The sequence below is a fragment of the Mizuhopecten yessoensis genome, unplaced genomic scaffold (assembly GCF_002113885.1).
Source record: "Mizuhopecten yessoensis strain PY_sf001 unplaced genomic scaffold, ASM211388v2 scaffold715959, whole genome shotgun sequence".
NCBI classification, from domain to species: domain Eukaryota; kingdom Metazoa; phylum Mollusca; class Bivalvia; order Pectinida; family Pectinidae; genus Mizuhopecten; species Mizuhopecten yessoensis.
In genome coordinates this window covers 7,265-21,433 of record NW_018479877.1, presented here as the reverse complement: position 1 = coordinate 21,433, position 14,169 = coordinate 7,265, and the positions used below count along the sequence as shown (strand labels likewise).

The following is a 14,169-nucleotide window of genomic DNA, read 5'->3' as shown; positions in this document are numbered from 1 at the left end:
GTCACCATTCCTTATCAGCATATTGCTTCCTGTCGTGTGTAGCAACGGGAAGTGATGGGGTCGAAAGAGAAGAAAATTACACAGCATCTGAATTTTGTGCACAATGACGAAATATGGTAAGTGGCTTAATTATTCGTATATCTTGTTTATTTTGAGGTAATATGAAACATTAACGAAAAGGATTGGTATAGTAACAGGAGAAAGAGAAAATGTAACGACCATCTGCCAGATCACGTTGGTTTTCTCTGGGGACTGGGGGTTTCCTCCTAGATTAACACCCCCTGCGCGCTACCGTCCGGTCCAACAATAGTGACTGAAATAAGCCAATATAACTTGTTTCGTAATTGTATTAAAATAGATAAGATTTAAAATCTTCAAATAAGCGTTTTGATGTGTAAACTAACACATTTTATGAGCAAAACAGCCAAAACGTCCCTTATACAAAATCCAAACCGGTATTAACTGCTCACCTCTTCGAACTCGGGTGTGCTTTACCGTTCACAAAATAATGACTAAGTTTATGTAATCAACGAGAAAAATACCAAAACTTACGTTGTGCTTCCATCGTTTTGACATTGTTGTGGCTACGGCTACGTAAATGTAGCAACGATGTAAAACAATCTACTAGTAGTGCAATGGTATATTTTGAACCGAGACGCTATCCTCTAGAATACTTACGGAAATATAAAATGTTAAAATTCTGGTTTAAATTATTTGATTAAAAAAAAATGTATTGTAAAAAGTGCATTTTTTTTGTGGGGAAATCCCCCAAACCCCCGTTACGGGAGGGGGAATACCCCCTCCCTTACCCTCCCCCAACTCGCGCTACGCGCTACGCCCTCGGGGCGCTGCCTTCGGCAGCACACCTTTGACTATTTCTCGGCACCCCCCCCCCCCCTTTTAGGAAATCCTGGATCCGCCCTTGATATATACGTCGTTACTGTATAATTGCTAAATATACTTCTATTTATATGTATTATCATATACGACATTTAGGTCAATATGTATCTGAAGTCAAAAAATATCCATTTGAATTTACCTCTGTTGACTTGAGAGGTATACATATCCACGGAAACTTTGTCGGTAGGGATTGGCCCAACCACTTGGAATCCCTGGGTAGCCACCCGCGCCTATTATGTATTTTCATGTAATAGATACATTTTATAAGTCTGTGCCTGGAATAATCAATTTCACTATTTAGATGTATTTGTACATGTATGTTGTAAAGGTATAGCTACCTCATCCTCCTATGTATGTCATGTTATTGATAATAATTGTATAATGGTCATGTTATTGATAATGATTATTGATAATAATTGTATAATGGTCATGTTATTGATAATAATTGTATAATGGTCATGTTATTGATAATAGTTGTATAATTGTCATGTTATTGATAATAATTGTATTATGGTCATGTTATTGTTAAGTTTTGAAAACGATCGGGTCATTATAAAAGTATTGAATATATTAGTGAATTGAAAATGGTACAAAATAACCATAAAATGTTGTTATTCTCCACATCGACCAAAATGGCTTTAATGCGGAGGGGGTTAACTAAAAAGTGCGCATGCGATACTTAGCTTCGGTTAACCCCAGTTGGTAGGAGTTGATGCCTCTCTTCCTTGCGCCCCAACTGTGATGTCGTCCAGGTCGTTCCAAGCTGTGGCTGTCGCTCAAAGAATGAGTTTCTGTATTGTTCCGTGTTGCTGTTTGGTATTATGACTGTTCTGTTATTGTGTCCGATTGAATTTGGAATTGGTCTTGATGTCTCGCAGTCCTGGAATTTACGCTGCCGTGTTTTCCTTTTTTCACGCTGTAAATTAATTAAGTCTTTGCTCCTCCACGATTTTACAATAGAATGTTAATATCTGTTGTTTTCGTCTTGATGCTAGTGAAGGAGTTGTAAATTTTTGAGGAGTTTTATCATAAATCCCTCTTCCCTTGTTCTGTGTAGTCTCTTTGGATGAAACGCGCCCCTCTCCGTTATATACTTTTCAATTTATTGATGTTTGCAGCCCAAGTTTAAAGCTGTTTAAGGTCGTCTTGAAGTGCTAAACGGTCCTTGTTTGAGATGATTTCTCTATAAAGTAGGCAGTCGGCTGCGAAAAGCCAGACTGTTTGTGTGGTATAGGAAAAGTAGGGGTCCTAGTACTGTTCCTTAACGGACACCTGACTCAACAGTGGCCTCTTCAGAGAATTCGCCTTCTATGGCTACCCGCATCTTTCTGTTTTTAGTCATTAAATCAGAGGTCCTATGGTTTTTTTCAGCCATTGATGCAGCGGTCCGTTATATATATTTTCTCTCTGATTATGTTTCCTCTGTTGAAATTCGTCTTCAGGAAGGATCACGTTCGTCACGAGAACATATCCCAGAGACTGAGATGGCCAGCAAAATGGGGCTTCCTCATACACGAGTACGAGTCGGTAAGTCACAGTAAATTACACATACTTGCCAACTGTTTAAACTTTCCATAGGGGAGATTTCTCGCGCACAGAAATAAAAACGTCGCTTAAATGTGTGTTAACACCCTAGGAAACAATAACACTTTTTAATGGCATCTTTTGTGCTGTACTTTCAGGTGAAATCATCAGATCTTAGAAAATAGAAAAATGTTGAACAAATTCAGATTGAAAACGCTTAATTTTATGGTCCAAAATCTGAAGTCTCCTCCTAAATAGTGAGTGTTAGCAGTTATAAATACATATATGTCGACTTGAACTTAAGGTAGTCATTAATGGGATGATGTTCTTATCGTTCAAAATATCAACAATCATGTACATTTGCGCCGATCTCATCCCTTCTGTAAACAATGCATCCATGCTCTTTACAACTTCCTAGCCAAATTAGCTTTAATTACAAAACAGATAATACAACATTTTATATTTTGTTATCTTATATTTTGGACAGATGGGCCGCCAGTTAAAAGGACTACCAACCCCAGTGTGCCGGCCGAGGACTCCATACTCCCGCTTCCAGACCAACAAACTCCCCCCTATCAACAAACCCAAGGGCAGACAACTTGGCTTCCCTGTGACAACGGCACAGCAGATCGGCTGGAAGGTCACAAGGCCTAGCCACCAGCTCGATAAATATGGGCCAGACACCCGGGGTCAATGTCGCATTCTTCGGCAGTTACGGCCACAGTAGAGTGCACCATAGCAACAGAAGCAACGAAAAGGTTCTGAAGAGGCCAAGATAGATAAGAACATATATGTTTTGAAAAATGTAGCTACATTTGTTCCCTGCCGGTAGTGTGCATAACAACAAGGCTTGTTACATTCGTCATTTACGTGGCAATTAGTATCACATTAATATTATTTTATATAGAATAAATACACCCTATACCAAACAGGTAGTGTTCTGTTAAACATTGACCTTGACTGTTCACTTAAGGTCAAGTCACTGTACCCTCAAAATAAAATTGATATATACATGTATATATCATTTTGGGTTTCTCGGAATCGACTAAATCGCTTTCTCCCACATGACATTATCTTCAACTTGGTCATTACCATTTAGAAGTAGAAGTAGTCGCAATAGAAGCATTCGCAGCGCAATGACGTCATCTCTGCTAGAGTAGATTATATTTACATTATAACGCAACAAAGAGGTTAAGTACTAAGGAAGCCTAAACAATTCACGCTTCGGTATTTAACACACAAAGTCAAGGTTAATGTTGCTATATGAAACAATATCTTGACATTTGCTTTAGCGCATTAAAACACGTCTGGTTGGATTTAAAAGAAACTAATTTTACATAGCAACGAGTAATGCATTTCTTCTTAAACGGAAAAGATATGAAACGGATAAAATATGTCAACTTACAGTATCTCTACATAAAACAAGAGGCCCAGAGGGCCTGTATCGCTCACCTGAATATATGTTTAAGACAATTGGTATGAAGTAAAGATATAACACTCCATGGTAGGTGCGCATGCTGTAAGTACATATGAAATTTCAGAAAGATCCATCCAGTACTTGAGATATAGCAAGAACAAACTTCAAACAGAGCCCCACCCCTATGCCCTAAGGGGTCATACCCACCGATTATACAAAATTGAGTCCCCTTGACCCGAGGATGCTCCAGACTAAATTAGGATACAATCCCTTAATCCCTATGGTAGAAGAAAGATTTTAGGTTTACCTCTATTTCCCCTATTGGGCCCTGCCTCTCTGCCTCTAGGGGGGTCAGACACACCGTTTATACAAAATTGGTTCCCCTTCACTCAAGGGTGCTTCATACCAAATTTTGACAAAATCCTGCCATTGAAGAATTTGCTATGTTTCCTCTATTGGGCCCTTCCCTTCTGCCCCAAGGGGGGCACACTCCTCTTTATACGAAATAAGGTCCCTTTTGCCCAAGGATGCTCCAGACTAAATTAGGATAATATTCCTTAATCCCTATGGTAGAAGAAGGATTATAAAACATCTATTTCCCCTATTGGGCCCCGCCCCTCAGGTCTCAGGGGGGCCACACCCACCATTTATACAAAATTGGTTCCCCTTTACCCAAGGATGCTCCACACCAAATATGGACCAAATCCTTTCATTCCTATAGAAGAAGGATTTTGAGGAAAATTTGCTATGTTTCCTCTATTGGGACCGCCTTTAGGCCCCTGGGGGGCCAGACCTACGGTTTATACAACATTGGTTCCCCTTTACCCAAGGATGCTTTAGACCAAATATGGAACAAATCCAAATCCTTTCATTCCTACAGAAAAACAAGAGGCCCAATGGGCCTGCATCGCTCACCTGGTATTAATCTCACACTTGTAATCTTAAAAGTGGACTAAAATACANAAACTTGGTAGTCCTTCATCCCAGCATGCTACAGGCCTAATTTCAGTACCCTGGGCCTTTTGGTTATTGAGAAGTTGTTTGAAGATTTTAAAACATTTGACCCCTGTGACCTTGAAAGCTGGTCAAGGTCATTCATTTGAACAAACTTGGTAGCCCTTCATCCCAGCATGCTACAGGCCCAATATCAGTACCCTGGGCATTTTGGTTATTGAGAAGAAGGCGTTTGAAGATTTTAAGACATTTGACCCCTTTGACCTTGAAAGTTGGTCAAGATCGTTCATTTTAACAAACTTGGTAGCCCTTCATCCCAGCATGCTACAGGCCCAATATAAGTACCCTTGGCCTTTTGGTTATTGAGAAGAAGTTGTTTGAAGATTTTAAGACATCTGACTCCAGTGACCTTGAAAGTGGGTCAAGGTCATTCATTTGAACAAACTTGGTTGGCCTTCATCCCAGCATGCTACAGGCCCAATATAAGTACCCTGGGCCTTTTGGTTATTGTAAAGAAGTTGTTTGAAGATTTTAAGACATCGGACCCCAGTCACCTTGAAGGTGGGTCAAGATCATTCATTTGAACAAACTTGGTAGCCCTTCATCCCAACATGCTACAGGCCTAATATCAGTACCCTGGGCCTTTCGGTTATTGAGAAGAAGTTGTTTAAAGTAAAAAGTTGACGCCGTACAGACGGACACCGGACGGACGGAAGGCCGGACGACGGACGCTGCACCATAACATAAGCTCACTTGCCCTTCGGGCAGGTGAGCAAAAAAGGATATTGGGCCCCGCCCCTTAGCCCTCAGGGGGGCCAGACCTGTGGTTTATACAAAATTGGTTCCCCTTCATCCAAGGATGCTTCTTACCAAATATTCTTTCATTCCTACTTCCTACAGAAGAAGGAGGATTTTAAAGAATTTGCTATATTTCCCCTATTGGGCCCCACCCCTCAGCCCTCAGGGGGGGGGCCAGACCCACTGTTTATACAAAATTGGTTCCCCTTCACCAAAGAATGCTTGTGACCAATTATGGACCAAATCCTTTCATTCCTACAGAAGAAGAAGGATTTTGAAGAATAATTTGCTGTTTCCCCTATTTGGCCCCGCCCCTCAGGCCCTTGGGGGGCCAGACCCACGGTTTATACAAAATTGGTTCCCCTTCACCCAAGGATGCTTCTTACTAAATATGGAACAAATCCTTTCATTCCTACAGAAGAAGGATTTTAAAGAATTTGCTATATTTCCCCTATTGGGCCCCGCCCCTCAGCCCTTTATGCTTTGTTTCCCCTATTGGGCCCCTCCCCTCAGCCCCAAGGGGTCCAGACCCACCATTTATACAAAATTGGTTCCCCTTTCCCCAAGGATGCTTCTTATCAAATTTGGTCAAAATCTACTAAGTCGTTCATGACTAGTAGCGTTTTAAAGGAAAAGTTGACAGACGGACGGACGGACGACAGACGCTGCGGTACCAGGCGAGCTAAAAATCGATGCAGTAAGAAATGTTTGTTTTTGAGATATCCCTCATTAGTTAATTGTTCAACTTCATTTTTCATGTTCAACACCTGCTTGTGAGGAAACTCCATCTTCATGTATTTGAGGGTGTTACCTCCTATCCCGTGCTTACTGAGAATGTTTTGCAGGCTCCAGTGAGTTTTTTTGTTGAACACTTTCGGGAAAAAAGTAGCACTGCGTCAACCAGTTCACCCATGTGACCGACTATATGACTCTACCACGACAAGGAGTTGGTTTGAACATGAACGGCACTTCCACAATCTGTCCTTTAGGTGGTCGATCACATGGGGACCTATCCAAACATACATGTACCTACTGTAACAATTTCGTTGCTAGCCTAGTGTGGTAAGTTTCTTTAAACCCCTTTAATTTTAGTATATGTTGAAAAGAGCAAGCTAAATTACATGTTTAACAGGGACTTGCAAATTCATTACAGCTATATTTGGACCTAAACTAAGGTGTCCAAACATAGATGTAGCAAATATCATGCCCCTGGGTGCCATGGCACTGTTTAGTCATTCATCAGAACACACAAATTTACTTAGTTACTAGCATCTTCCGATATATTAGCTTCCATGATATATTAGCTTCCATTTAGAAGTAGCTTTACGACTATTTGACCTTTCAACTCTTCTTGTGACCTTGGTCTTTGAGGTGCAGATTCTAAAAAAGCATCATACTTTCAGAAATAAGTAATGCCCCAATATGCTTTACATTGACACTCCTATAACCCATAATACATACTGTGATTGTGACCATTAGAGAACAATAATGAGCTCGCGATATACATCATCAACTCATATAAAATAAATGATTGAAGAAGTTAAATAGAATTATTTTTTAACTTTACAATGATGCGACATTGGACTCCTTGCTGCAACCTTCACCTTGACGTGGTAGGAACAAGAATGGTACAAATTGTAAATGACTAACAGTCAGGTGATCGGACATACCCGTGTATGAGGTATAGAAGCATGGTGTTATGAATTTAATTACAGGAAGATAAGACAACAATCAACTAATGAAAAAGGGAGTAATGAAACTGGTAGGGAACTATTCTGGAAATTTACTCAAACTTTTCATGTCTGAAAAAATGTTATAGTGACTGCAATGATTCTAGACAAGAAACAAAAATCAAAGTCAACAATTTTATTTGTCCGACAAATTGTACCAAATGTATTGGTAGAAAACAAACAATGACATATAGGCCTACCGGTATGTCCTGAAATCAGAAATCTAGTTTTGTCAGGAGGTTCTCCAGCAAATCATGGATAACAAGAATGTTTTATATATTTGTGTCGGCAGAGTAACATTATACAGACGATTCCTGTGTTCTATTAGGATCAAGGTGTGAATCCCTTTTAAGACATCACATACAATTGTGTTTATTAGACTGGTTGGGAGTTATGGAACATACATGATAACATATAATCGGTGATAAACAAGAACCATTCAACGAGGATATGATTTATTATATTGACAAAATTGATATTTTAACAAGAATATCCTCATAAATATCCTCATAAATGCTTCATGGGTCCACCAATAGCCACATGACATCATCATACACCCATGTACTAGTCACCAATCCAGATTGAGACAATTACTAGTACATTACCTGGCAAACTGACACATCACAATTCAAAAACACATGACATGACTTAAATTATTAAACTAAATGTTTTAAGTTTTAACCAATCTAAAACAATTCAATACAGTCTCTCATTCTTTCTAGGCAACTGTGAGAACTGTAAAAACGTCTATTCATAAGGGTTTAAGGAACTGTTTATTAATGGCGTAGAGTACATGTTGTTTGCAAATACATGTAGTTCCAACTTAGAACTGTTTGGTGGATTGAATTAGAGTATTATCCCTTGTTTAAAACGAAAGCTGCAACCTAAATGAGTTGTTTCCGATAGTTACCTCCCTTGATTAGGTATTTTTATGCATTTAGATTTCCTTTACAACATCTAACATGGATTAAGTGTAGGATCAGCATTGGTCAACTGTGGGGGAGAAATATCAGAGAAATAGATTCAATTTACAATGATGTATATAACACAGCAGCACACTCACGGCACTTTCATAGTGCCATAATAAGCAGATTTCCGATGTACTCCCATAACATGAGAGGCATCTGGTCGGCCTTTTTTCAATCGGATATGATTTTGCCGACTGCGACGCCTGTCAAAAGTTTTTCGCCGTTTAAAACCTCTAACATTGTTGGAGTAATTTCCGATGTTGTCAATACAATTGGAACAATTTAATGTGCAGCTGCATTGACAGCAGCTAAATAATTTCATTTGCAATTTCGAAAAAGGCCATTCAAAATAACACATTTATTACATACCCAATGTACAGTGTACATATATATACATACATATTGGCAATATCATGTGTTGTTTTTGCACATATGATTGGCAATATCATGTGTTGTTTTTGCACATATGATTGGCAATATCATGTGTTGTTTTTGCACATATGATTGGCAATATCATGTGTTGTTTTTGCACATATGATTGGCAATATCATGTGTTGTTTTTGCACATATGATTGGCAATATCATGTGTTGTTTTTGCACATATGATTGGCAATATCATGTGTTGTTTTTGCACATATGATTGGCAATATCATGTGTTGTTTTTGCACATATGATTGGCAATATCATGTGTTGTTTTTGCACATATGATTGGCAATATCATGTGTTGTTTTTGCACATATGATTGGCAATATCATGTGTTGTTTTTGCACATATGATTGGCAATATCATGTGTTGTTTTTGCACATATCATATGTGTATCAAATACATGCTACATTGTATATCATTACATTGATATTGTCCCGGTGTTCAAATAAGTAGGAGTCAAAATTAAAAGACTTGTTGAGATCCATCTCAGCCGTCTTCATCGTCACTTTCATCGCTCTCGTCGTACACAGCGACCTGCTTCCTGTTAATGTTCATAACACTGTCACATGTATTGTCCTCGTCAGAGTCGTCGCTGGGAGGCAGGAGGTCGTCAGAAATCATACTGTTGCTTTTAGTCTCCTCACTTTCAAACACAGCCGGCCTGAGAGAAAACAGAATATTATGATGCAGATTGTTAATTTCGAGCCATTAAAGCATGAATACATTGCTGTGTAAAAATTCTTTGAAATGTTCCGTAAAGGTATACGTACCACAGATTGGATGAGATCGAAAAATCTAGCATGGGGTGTGACATGGGATATCTTTGTCCGAGATGCAAGAAAATCTGATTCAAGACTTTTAAGAACTTCATTGCAGGGGATATAATAAGGTTCATCGGGTTTAAATTTAAACAAGGCCCTGTGCCCAGTGACAGGATTGGTATTATTCACTCTAGATCTACATGTACTCAAACAGTGCTTAAATCAAAATATGTTTTAAGTTTTATCAATTTTTCTATTCAACACAAAGTTTAAGAAACAGATTTCTGTATTTATCTGTGATTACTTTACCCTCTTAGAACAAGAATGGGTGTGGTTTTAAATTCTCCTCATTCTTTATAATTTTCACACAGTCAGGACAGTTGTCCGAGTGGTAAGTCTGATAATCACCGTTACTACCAGGACACCTAGGCCTAGCATGGCTTACTCATACTCTACATGTAAATTCCAGTTGGGGGGGGGATGATGTGCAAATTAATCTTTTTTACTATTTAAACACAAACATACCACAGTCCTTCGCTCTTGATGTACTTAATTTGCTCTTTGTACAAAATTGTTACAATCTCCGCCTTAACTTTGTCTCCCTCCTCAATAGGCTGTACCAGGACAAAGTCTCCTACAATGAACATTTAACCATATTATGTACATATTTAGGAAGAAGGTATGAGCACATGTGTGTGTTATACCTCTAAATATTGATATGATGTAATATACATTTGCGTTGAAACAATTGTAAAGTATTTGTCATGTTAAAGTTATGGTTGTTGTAAATCCATCAATTATTTATGAACTTCTGAGTTTATTAAGTTTGTTACAATAATGAAACAAATTGTTCCAGTTCATACTTATTACTCTTGTTTGTTTGGATGTAAGTGCAGCTGCAGCCTTGTTGTCAGGCAAGTGCACAATTGAATGTACCACTAGACATTCCCAAGTTCAACAATTTGACTTAAAGTCAGTTAAAACATCAAAAAGAAACAGAGAACATATGTTTAAATAAACTCAAGTTTTAAATTGACATTTTTTTTTATAAAGACTGGTTTTATCAATAAACAAACCTATAGATATTTAAGTAGCGTAAGCACACAAACTGTATAATAATGGCAGTCCAAGGGAGACAACTGAACTATATGCTGACTTACCTCTTTTTATCCACACATTTTTCCTAAACTTAGTTGGCATGCTGACCAAGAACTTGTCTTGATTTTGAGATTCCACTTCATGCAGATTGTTTCCTTTGCCTGCTGTTACCTGTGTTTATAAAACAATATATAAAAAATAAAGCAAAGAAACAGACAAGTTACCAAATATTAGTATTAGATATATTTTCGTTCCTTTTAGCTTAACAAATAACATATATCCTTAATTTTGCATGTGTACTTTATACATACCACCAATGAGTATAAGCTGAATGTGTCAAAATCGTTTACGTCAGAAGTTTTTGCCTGTCTCACATCAATGAAGTAATATATATCTTGTAGTATATTTTATGGGAATATATGTAGTTAAATCTCTTGTCAGTTTTTAATGTCAGTTTGTAATGAAACAAAACAACTGCATGTTAAATATGACAGGATGTCAAAAAACATGGATGTTTGATAAGAAAGGTAAATAAGTTACCCTATTGATTACAGAGCTAAGTTTTTGCCTGTTTCACATCAATGAAGTAATATATATCTTTTACAGAGCTACCATACAAAGTTATACCAAATCATCTTTTGACTACTTAAATAAGGCCAAGATAAAATATTGATTGTTTGCCATAATCTGACTGACTTTCAAAAAACCCTGCTCAAATTATTTGAATGAAATCTTGAATTTCAAATAATATCTTTAAAATTGAGGTTTTAAATTCCAGTAATTTAGTCAGTCATCCATGCCATTGTGTCTGCTTTAACCAAAAGATAAGAAAAGTCATCTGACAGTGTACCTTATCAATGTAAATTATCAAATGTTTTTAAAGTGTTTAATTGAAGAAAAAGAAAGTTACATTTGTAGAACTAAATAAAACACTTTTTCCTACCTACATCTACCTTCCAAGTTTCTAACCCAAACCTAAAACTTCAAATTCTGGATCAGATTCAGAGGCTATTCACCATTGCTTGCTGCCAGTATTTTGTAAGCTATAACTATTTTGCAATAACGACAGCACTTACACGACAAAATTAAGTTTCCAATAATACCAGCTAGGACTACAGGTAATGATATCACAGTCATGCCGGGTAATTTACGTAAGTGAATAGTGATTTGAATCAAGGTGAAATTGTAAAAGGAAAACAACAAAATGTAAATGTGAACACAATGCTGATATTCCGTCTTTTCGTATTGCAGAGTTATCTGCTCTTGATAGCAGGAATTGATTGTTACGTCATTTTTTTGTGAAAGTAACATCATCACTTTTTGAGAAAACAACGTTATTTTCTCACACAAACTAATGACGTAACAATCAATACCTGCTATCAAGAGCAGATAACTCTGCAAGAAGGAAAGACGGAATTCATCCAGTGCAAACTTTTCATAATTTATATACCTTCACAATTTGCTGGCCATCTTCTGGGAGGATAAAATCATCTAGAACTTCCTTGGTAACATGTTTTCTTTTCGTTGCTTTTGACATCTCTTTAACTTATTAATAGCACATCCTTTTCCAGCAAAAGCCTTGAAAACTATATCTGAAGACAGAAAAAAATACAGAAATTAACAACAAAAATGCCACAACAATCTCAATACTACTCAAATAAGAGATACAAAGAGGATACACAAAATAATCCTTTGAGGACAAGCCAAAAACTCTGCCAATGCTGGAGAATATATAGAAATTCAATTAATTAAAATAATTTATTACATTGATCAAATACTAATTAAGACTCCAGCAAAATGTTTTGTCAAACAAATTACACTGCTACAAGTGGACATGCCAACAAACTATTTAAGAAAATGATTTAGCTCAATACCAGCAAAATTATACATATATGTTTATAGGACTCTATAGTCTTTTATGTGTTATTTGAATCACCAATTTATGGAATTTCTTCCCAGTTACTTTGATATTTGCCACATCTGTTAACACTTTCAATTAGTAGTGTCAATGTCCTAATACAAACACATGTATTGATGTAACTTCCTTTGATAACTAGGACAAAACTTCAAATATAAAATAAATCATGATAAAGCTGCATGTTCTGTCCTACATCCTTTCGGTACGTTTACAAGACGTTTCAATATTATACAATTATTCGGCCGAGGTGAATATTGTTCAGATCAGGTCCGTAAATCAGGGATAGACCGAAACTGAAGTCCACAATTGTCTTATTATATGACATTTTACAATGAGATTAATTATTTTTTTTGTCGTAAACAAATGGATTGCATGGACCATTTTGGAATCACAGAGTGAAGGGCTTCAAATACAAAATAACATATACAAAAATTGAATTTCACATTCAGTTCATGTGATATTTAATTTTAAGTCCAAATTATTTGCACAATCGACATCATTAATATTCACATAGTTCAGAATTTGATGAGATAATTAATTTGTAGTTGAATTCAGTAGTGTGATTGGTAACAGAATTACAATCTGGCTGGGAAATTACCTAGATCTATTTTTAATAGCGGTCTGTAACAATTTTCTATTCATAACATATTTACAGACTCGTCACATGACGTCGCTCCTCTAATCAGGGCTGGGAATTAGCACCTGTCATATAATAAATCATATTAAAGACTTTTGGCACGTAAACAAACGTTTTAAACTGTTAGCCCGAGTATCATCTGGCCCGGACACCAGACTTTGAACATTTTGACAGATATATATCTCCCACACCAGACATCTGTAAAATAAATTCTATTTTAGAAAATGCCATTACTGTTGACAGTTCTCACATTCGCAACATATGTAGCATTTTATTTACAATTTAATATGCTCAATCATACAAACCTGAGTGTTTACTTTAACAAGTCAGTCGTGTCGGTCAAAAGTTTTGTGAATGGTGCAATATTTAGCTATTTGCACACGATGTTCACACGTGCCGTGACTGTGAAACAACAATATCTATACACGCAATCCCGTTATCTTTGTGATATCAATTTTCGTGGTTTCGATCAAGGATATGAAACCCGCTACAACCCTAAATTTCACTAGACTTGATGTCTACAATATCACACAGTACACCAACTGTAACGCAGCACACTACTTCGTTTCTCAAACTGAAACTAAAGTCAATGATACGCTTCTAAAGGGTCTGTTAATAAGGTACCGATTCAAACGTTCCACTGAAAACAAGCAATATTTTCTAATTTTAGAAGCATATACCGTTATATTTTTCCGGATATGAACACGTGGAGACAAGTTCTGTTCAACTACATATTGATGAAATAAATCTTTTAAGTACACGTTATTTTTTACAGAACTATGTGCTTTTAGCTTGATTGATACGATATTACAGCGGGCACACATACACATGAACTTACTTTTTCCCTCCATAATTTAATTTTTACAGTTATTTTATGCTCTGTCAGCAGAGTGAACATCCAGTCCTCGCATAATTCAGGATCCCACATCCCTCCATTAACCCCTGTCAGTATGTGGGATTTTATTTCAAAATATGTCCCCATATTGGGACAGGGGCAATTATTTAAGTCGTTCTGAACAATATGTCATATGTTAAAAT

General features: G+C 37.1%; 2 protein-coding genes across 2 annotated transcripts; one reads left to right on the top strand and one right to left on the bottom strand.

Moving 5' to 3' along the window:
• LOC110441438 (uncharacterized protein C20orf85 homolog) lies at nt 1-3,348 on the top strand. The gene is made up of 3 exons (XM_021484570.1): nt 1-116; nt 2,343-2,427; nt 2,912-3,348. The coding sequence occupies exons 1-3, from the start codon at nt 55-57 to the stop codon at nt 3,149-3,151; spliced, it is 387 nt and encodes a 128-aa protein (XP_021340245.1). The 5' UTR covers nt 1-54; the 3' UTR covers nt 3,152-3,348.
• A 5,145-nt stretch (nt 3,349-8,493) lies between these two features.
• On the bottom strand, nt 8,494-13,734 carry LOC110441441 (probable RNA-binding protein EIF1AD). Its single transcript, XM_021484573.1, has 5 exons — nt 13,437-13,734; nt 12,027-12,168; nt 10,639-10,747; nt 10,004-10,112; nt 8,494-9,378 (listed from the first exon to the last, which is right to left on the bottom strand). Exons 2-5 carry the CDS (start codon nt 12,111-12,113, stop codon nt 9,204-9,206), a joined length of 480 nt encoding a protein of 159 aa, XP_021340248.1. The 5' UTR covers nt 12,114-12,168; nt 13,437-13,734; the 3' UTR covers nt 8,494-9,203.
• Nucleotides 13,735-14,169: the final 435 nt, after the last annotated feature.

Excerpts from the sequence above, each read along its gene's own strand:
- LOC110441438 (XM_021484570.1), top strand. The coding sequence starts at position 55 with ATGGGGTCGAAAGAGAAGAAAATTACACAGCATCTGAATTTTGTGCAC. Across the intron at positions 117-2,342 it reads GTGCACAATGACGAAATATG|GAAGGATCACGTTCGTCACG; the intron begins GTAAGTGGCTTA and ends ATTCGTCTTCAG. Across the intron at positions 2,428-2,911 it reads TCATACACGAGTACGAGTCG|ATGGGCCGCCAGTTAAAAGG; the intron begins GTAAGTCACAGT and ends TATTTTGGACAG.
- LOC110441441 (XM_021484573.1), bottom strand. The coding sequence starts at position 12,113 with ATGTCAAAAGCAACGAAAAGAAAACATGTTACCAAGGAAGTTCTAGAT. Across the intron at positions 10,748-12,026 it reads ATGGCCAGCAAATTGTGAAG|GTAACAGCAGGCAAAGGAAA; the intron begins GTATATAAATTA and ends TTATAAACACAG. Across the intron at positions 10,113-10,638 it reads AAATGTGTGGATAAAAAGAG|GAGACTTTGTCCTGGTACAG; the intron begins GTAAGTCAGCAT and ends TGTTCATTGTAG.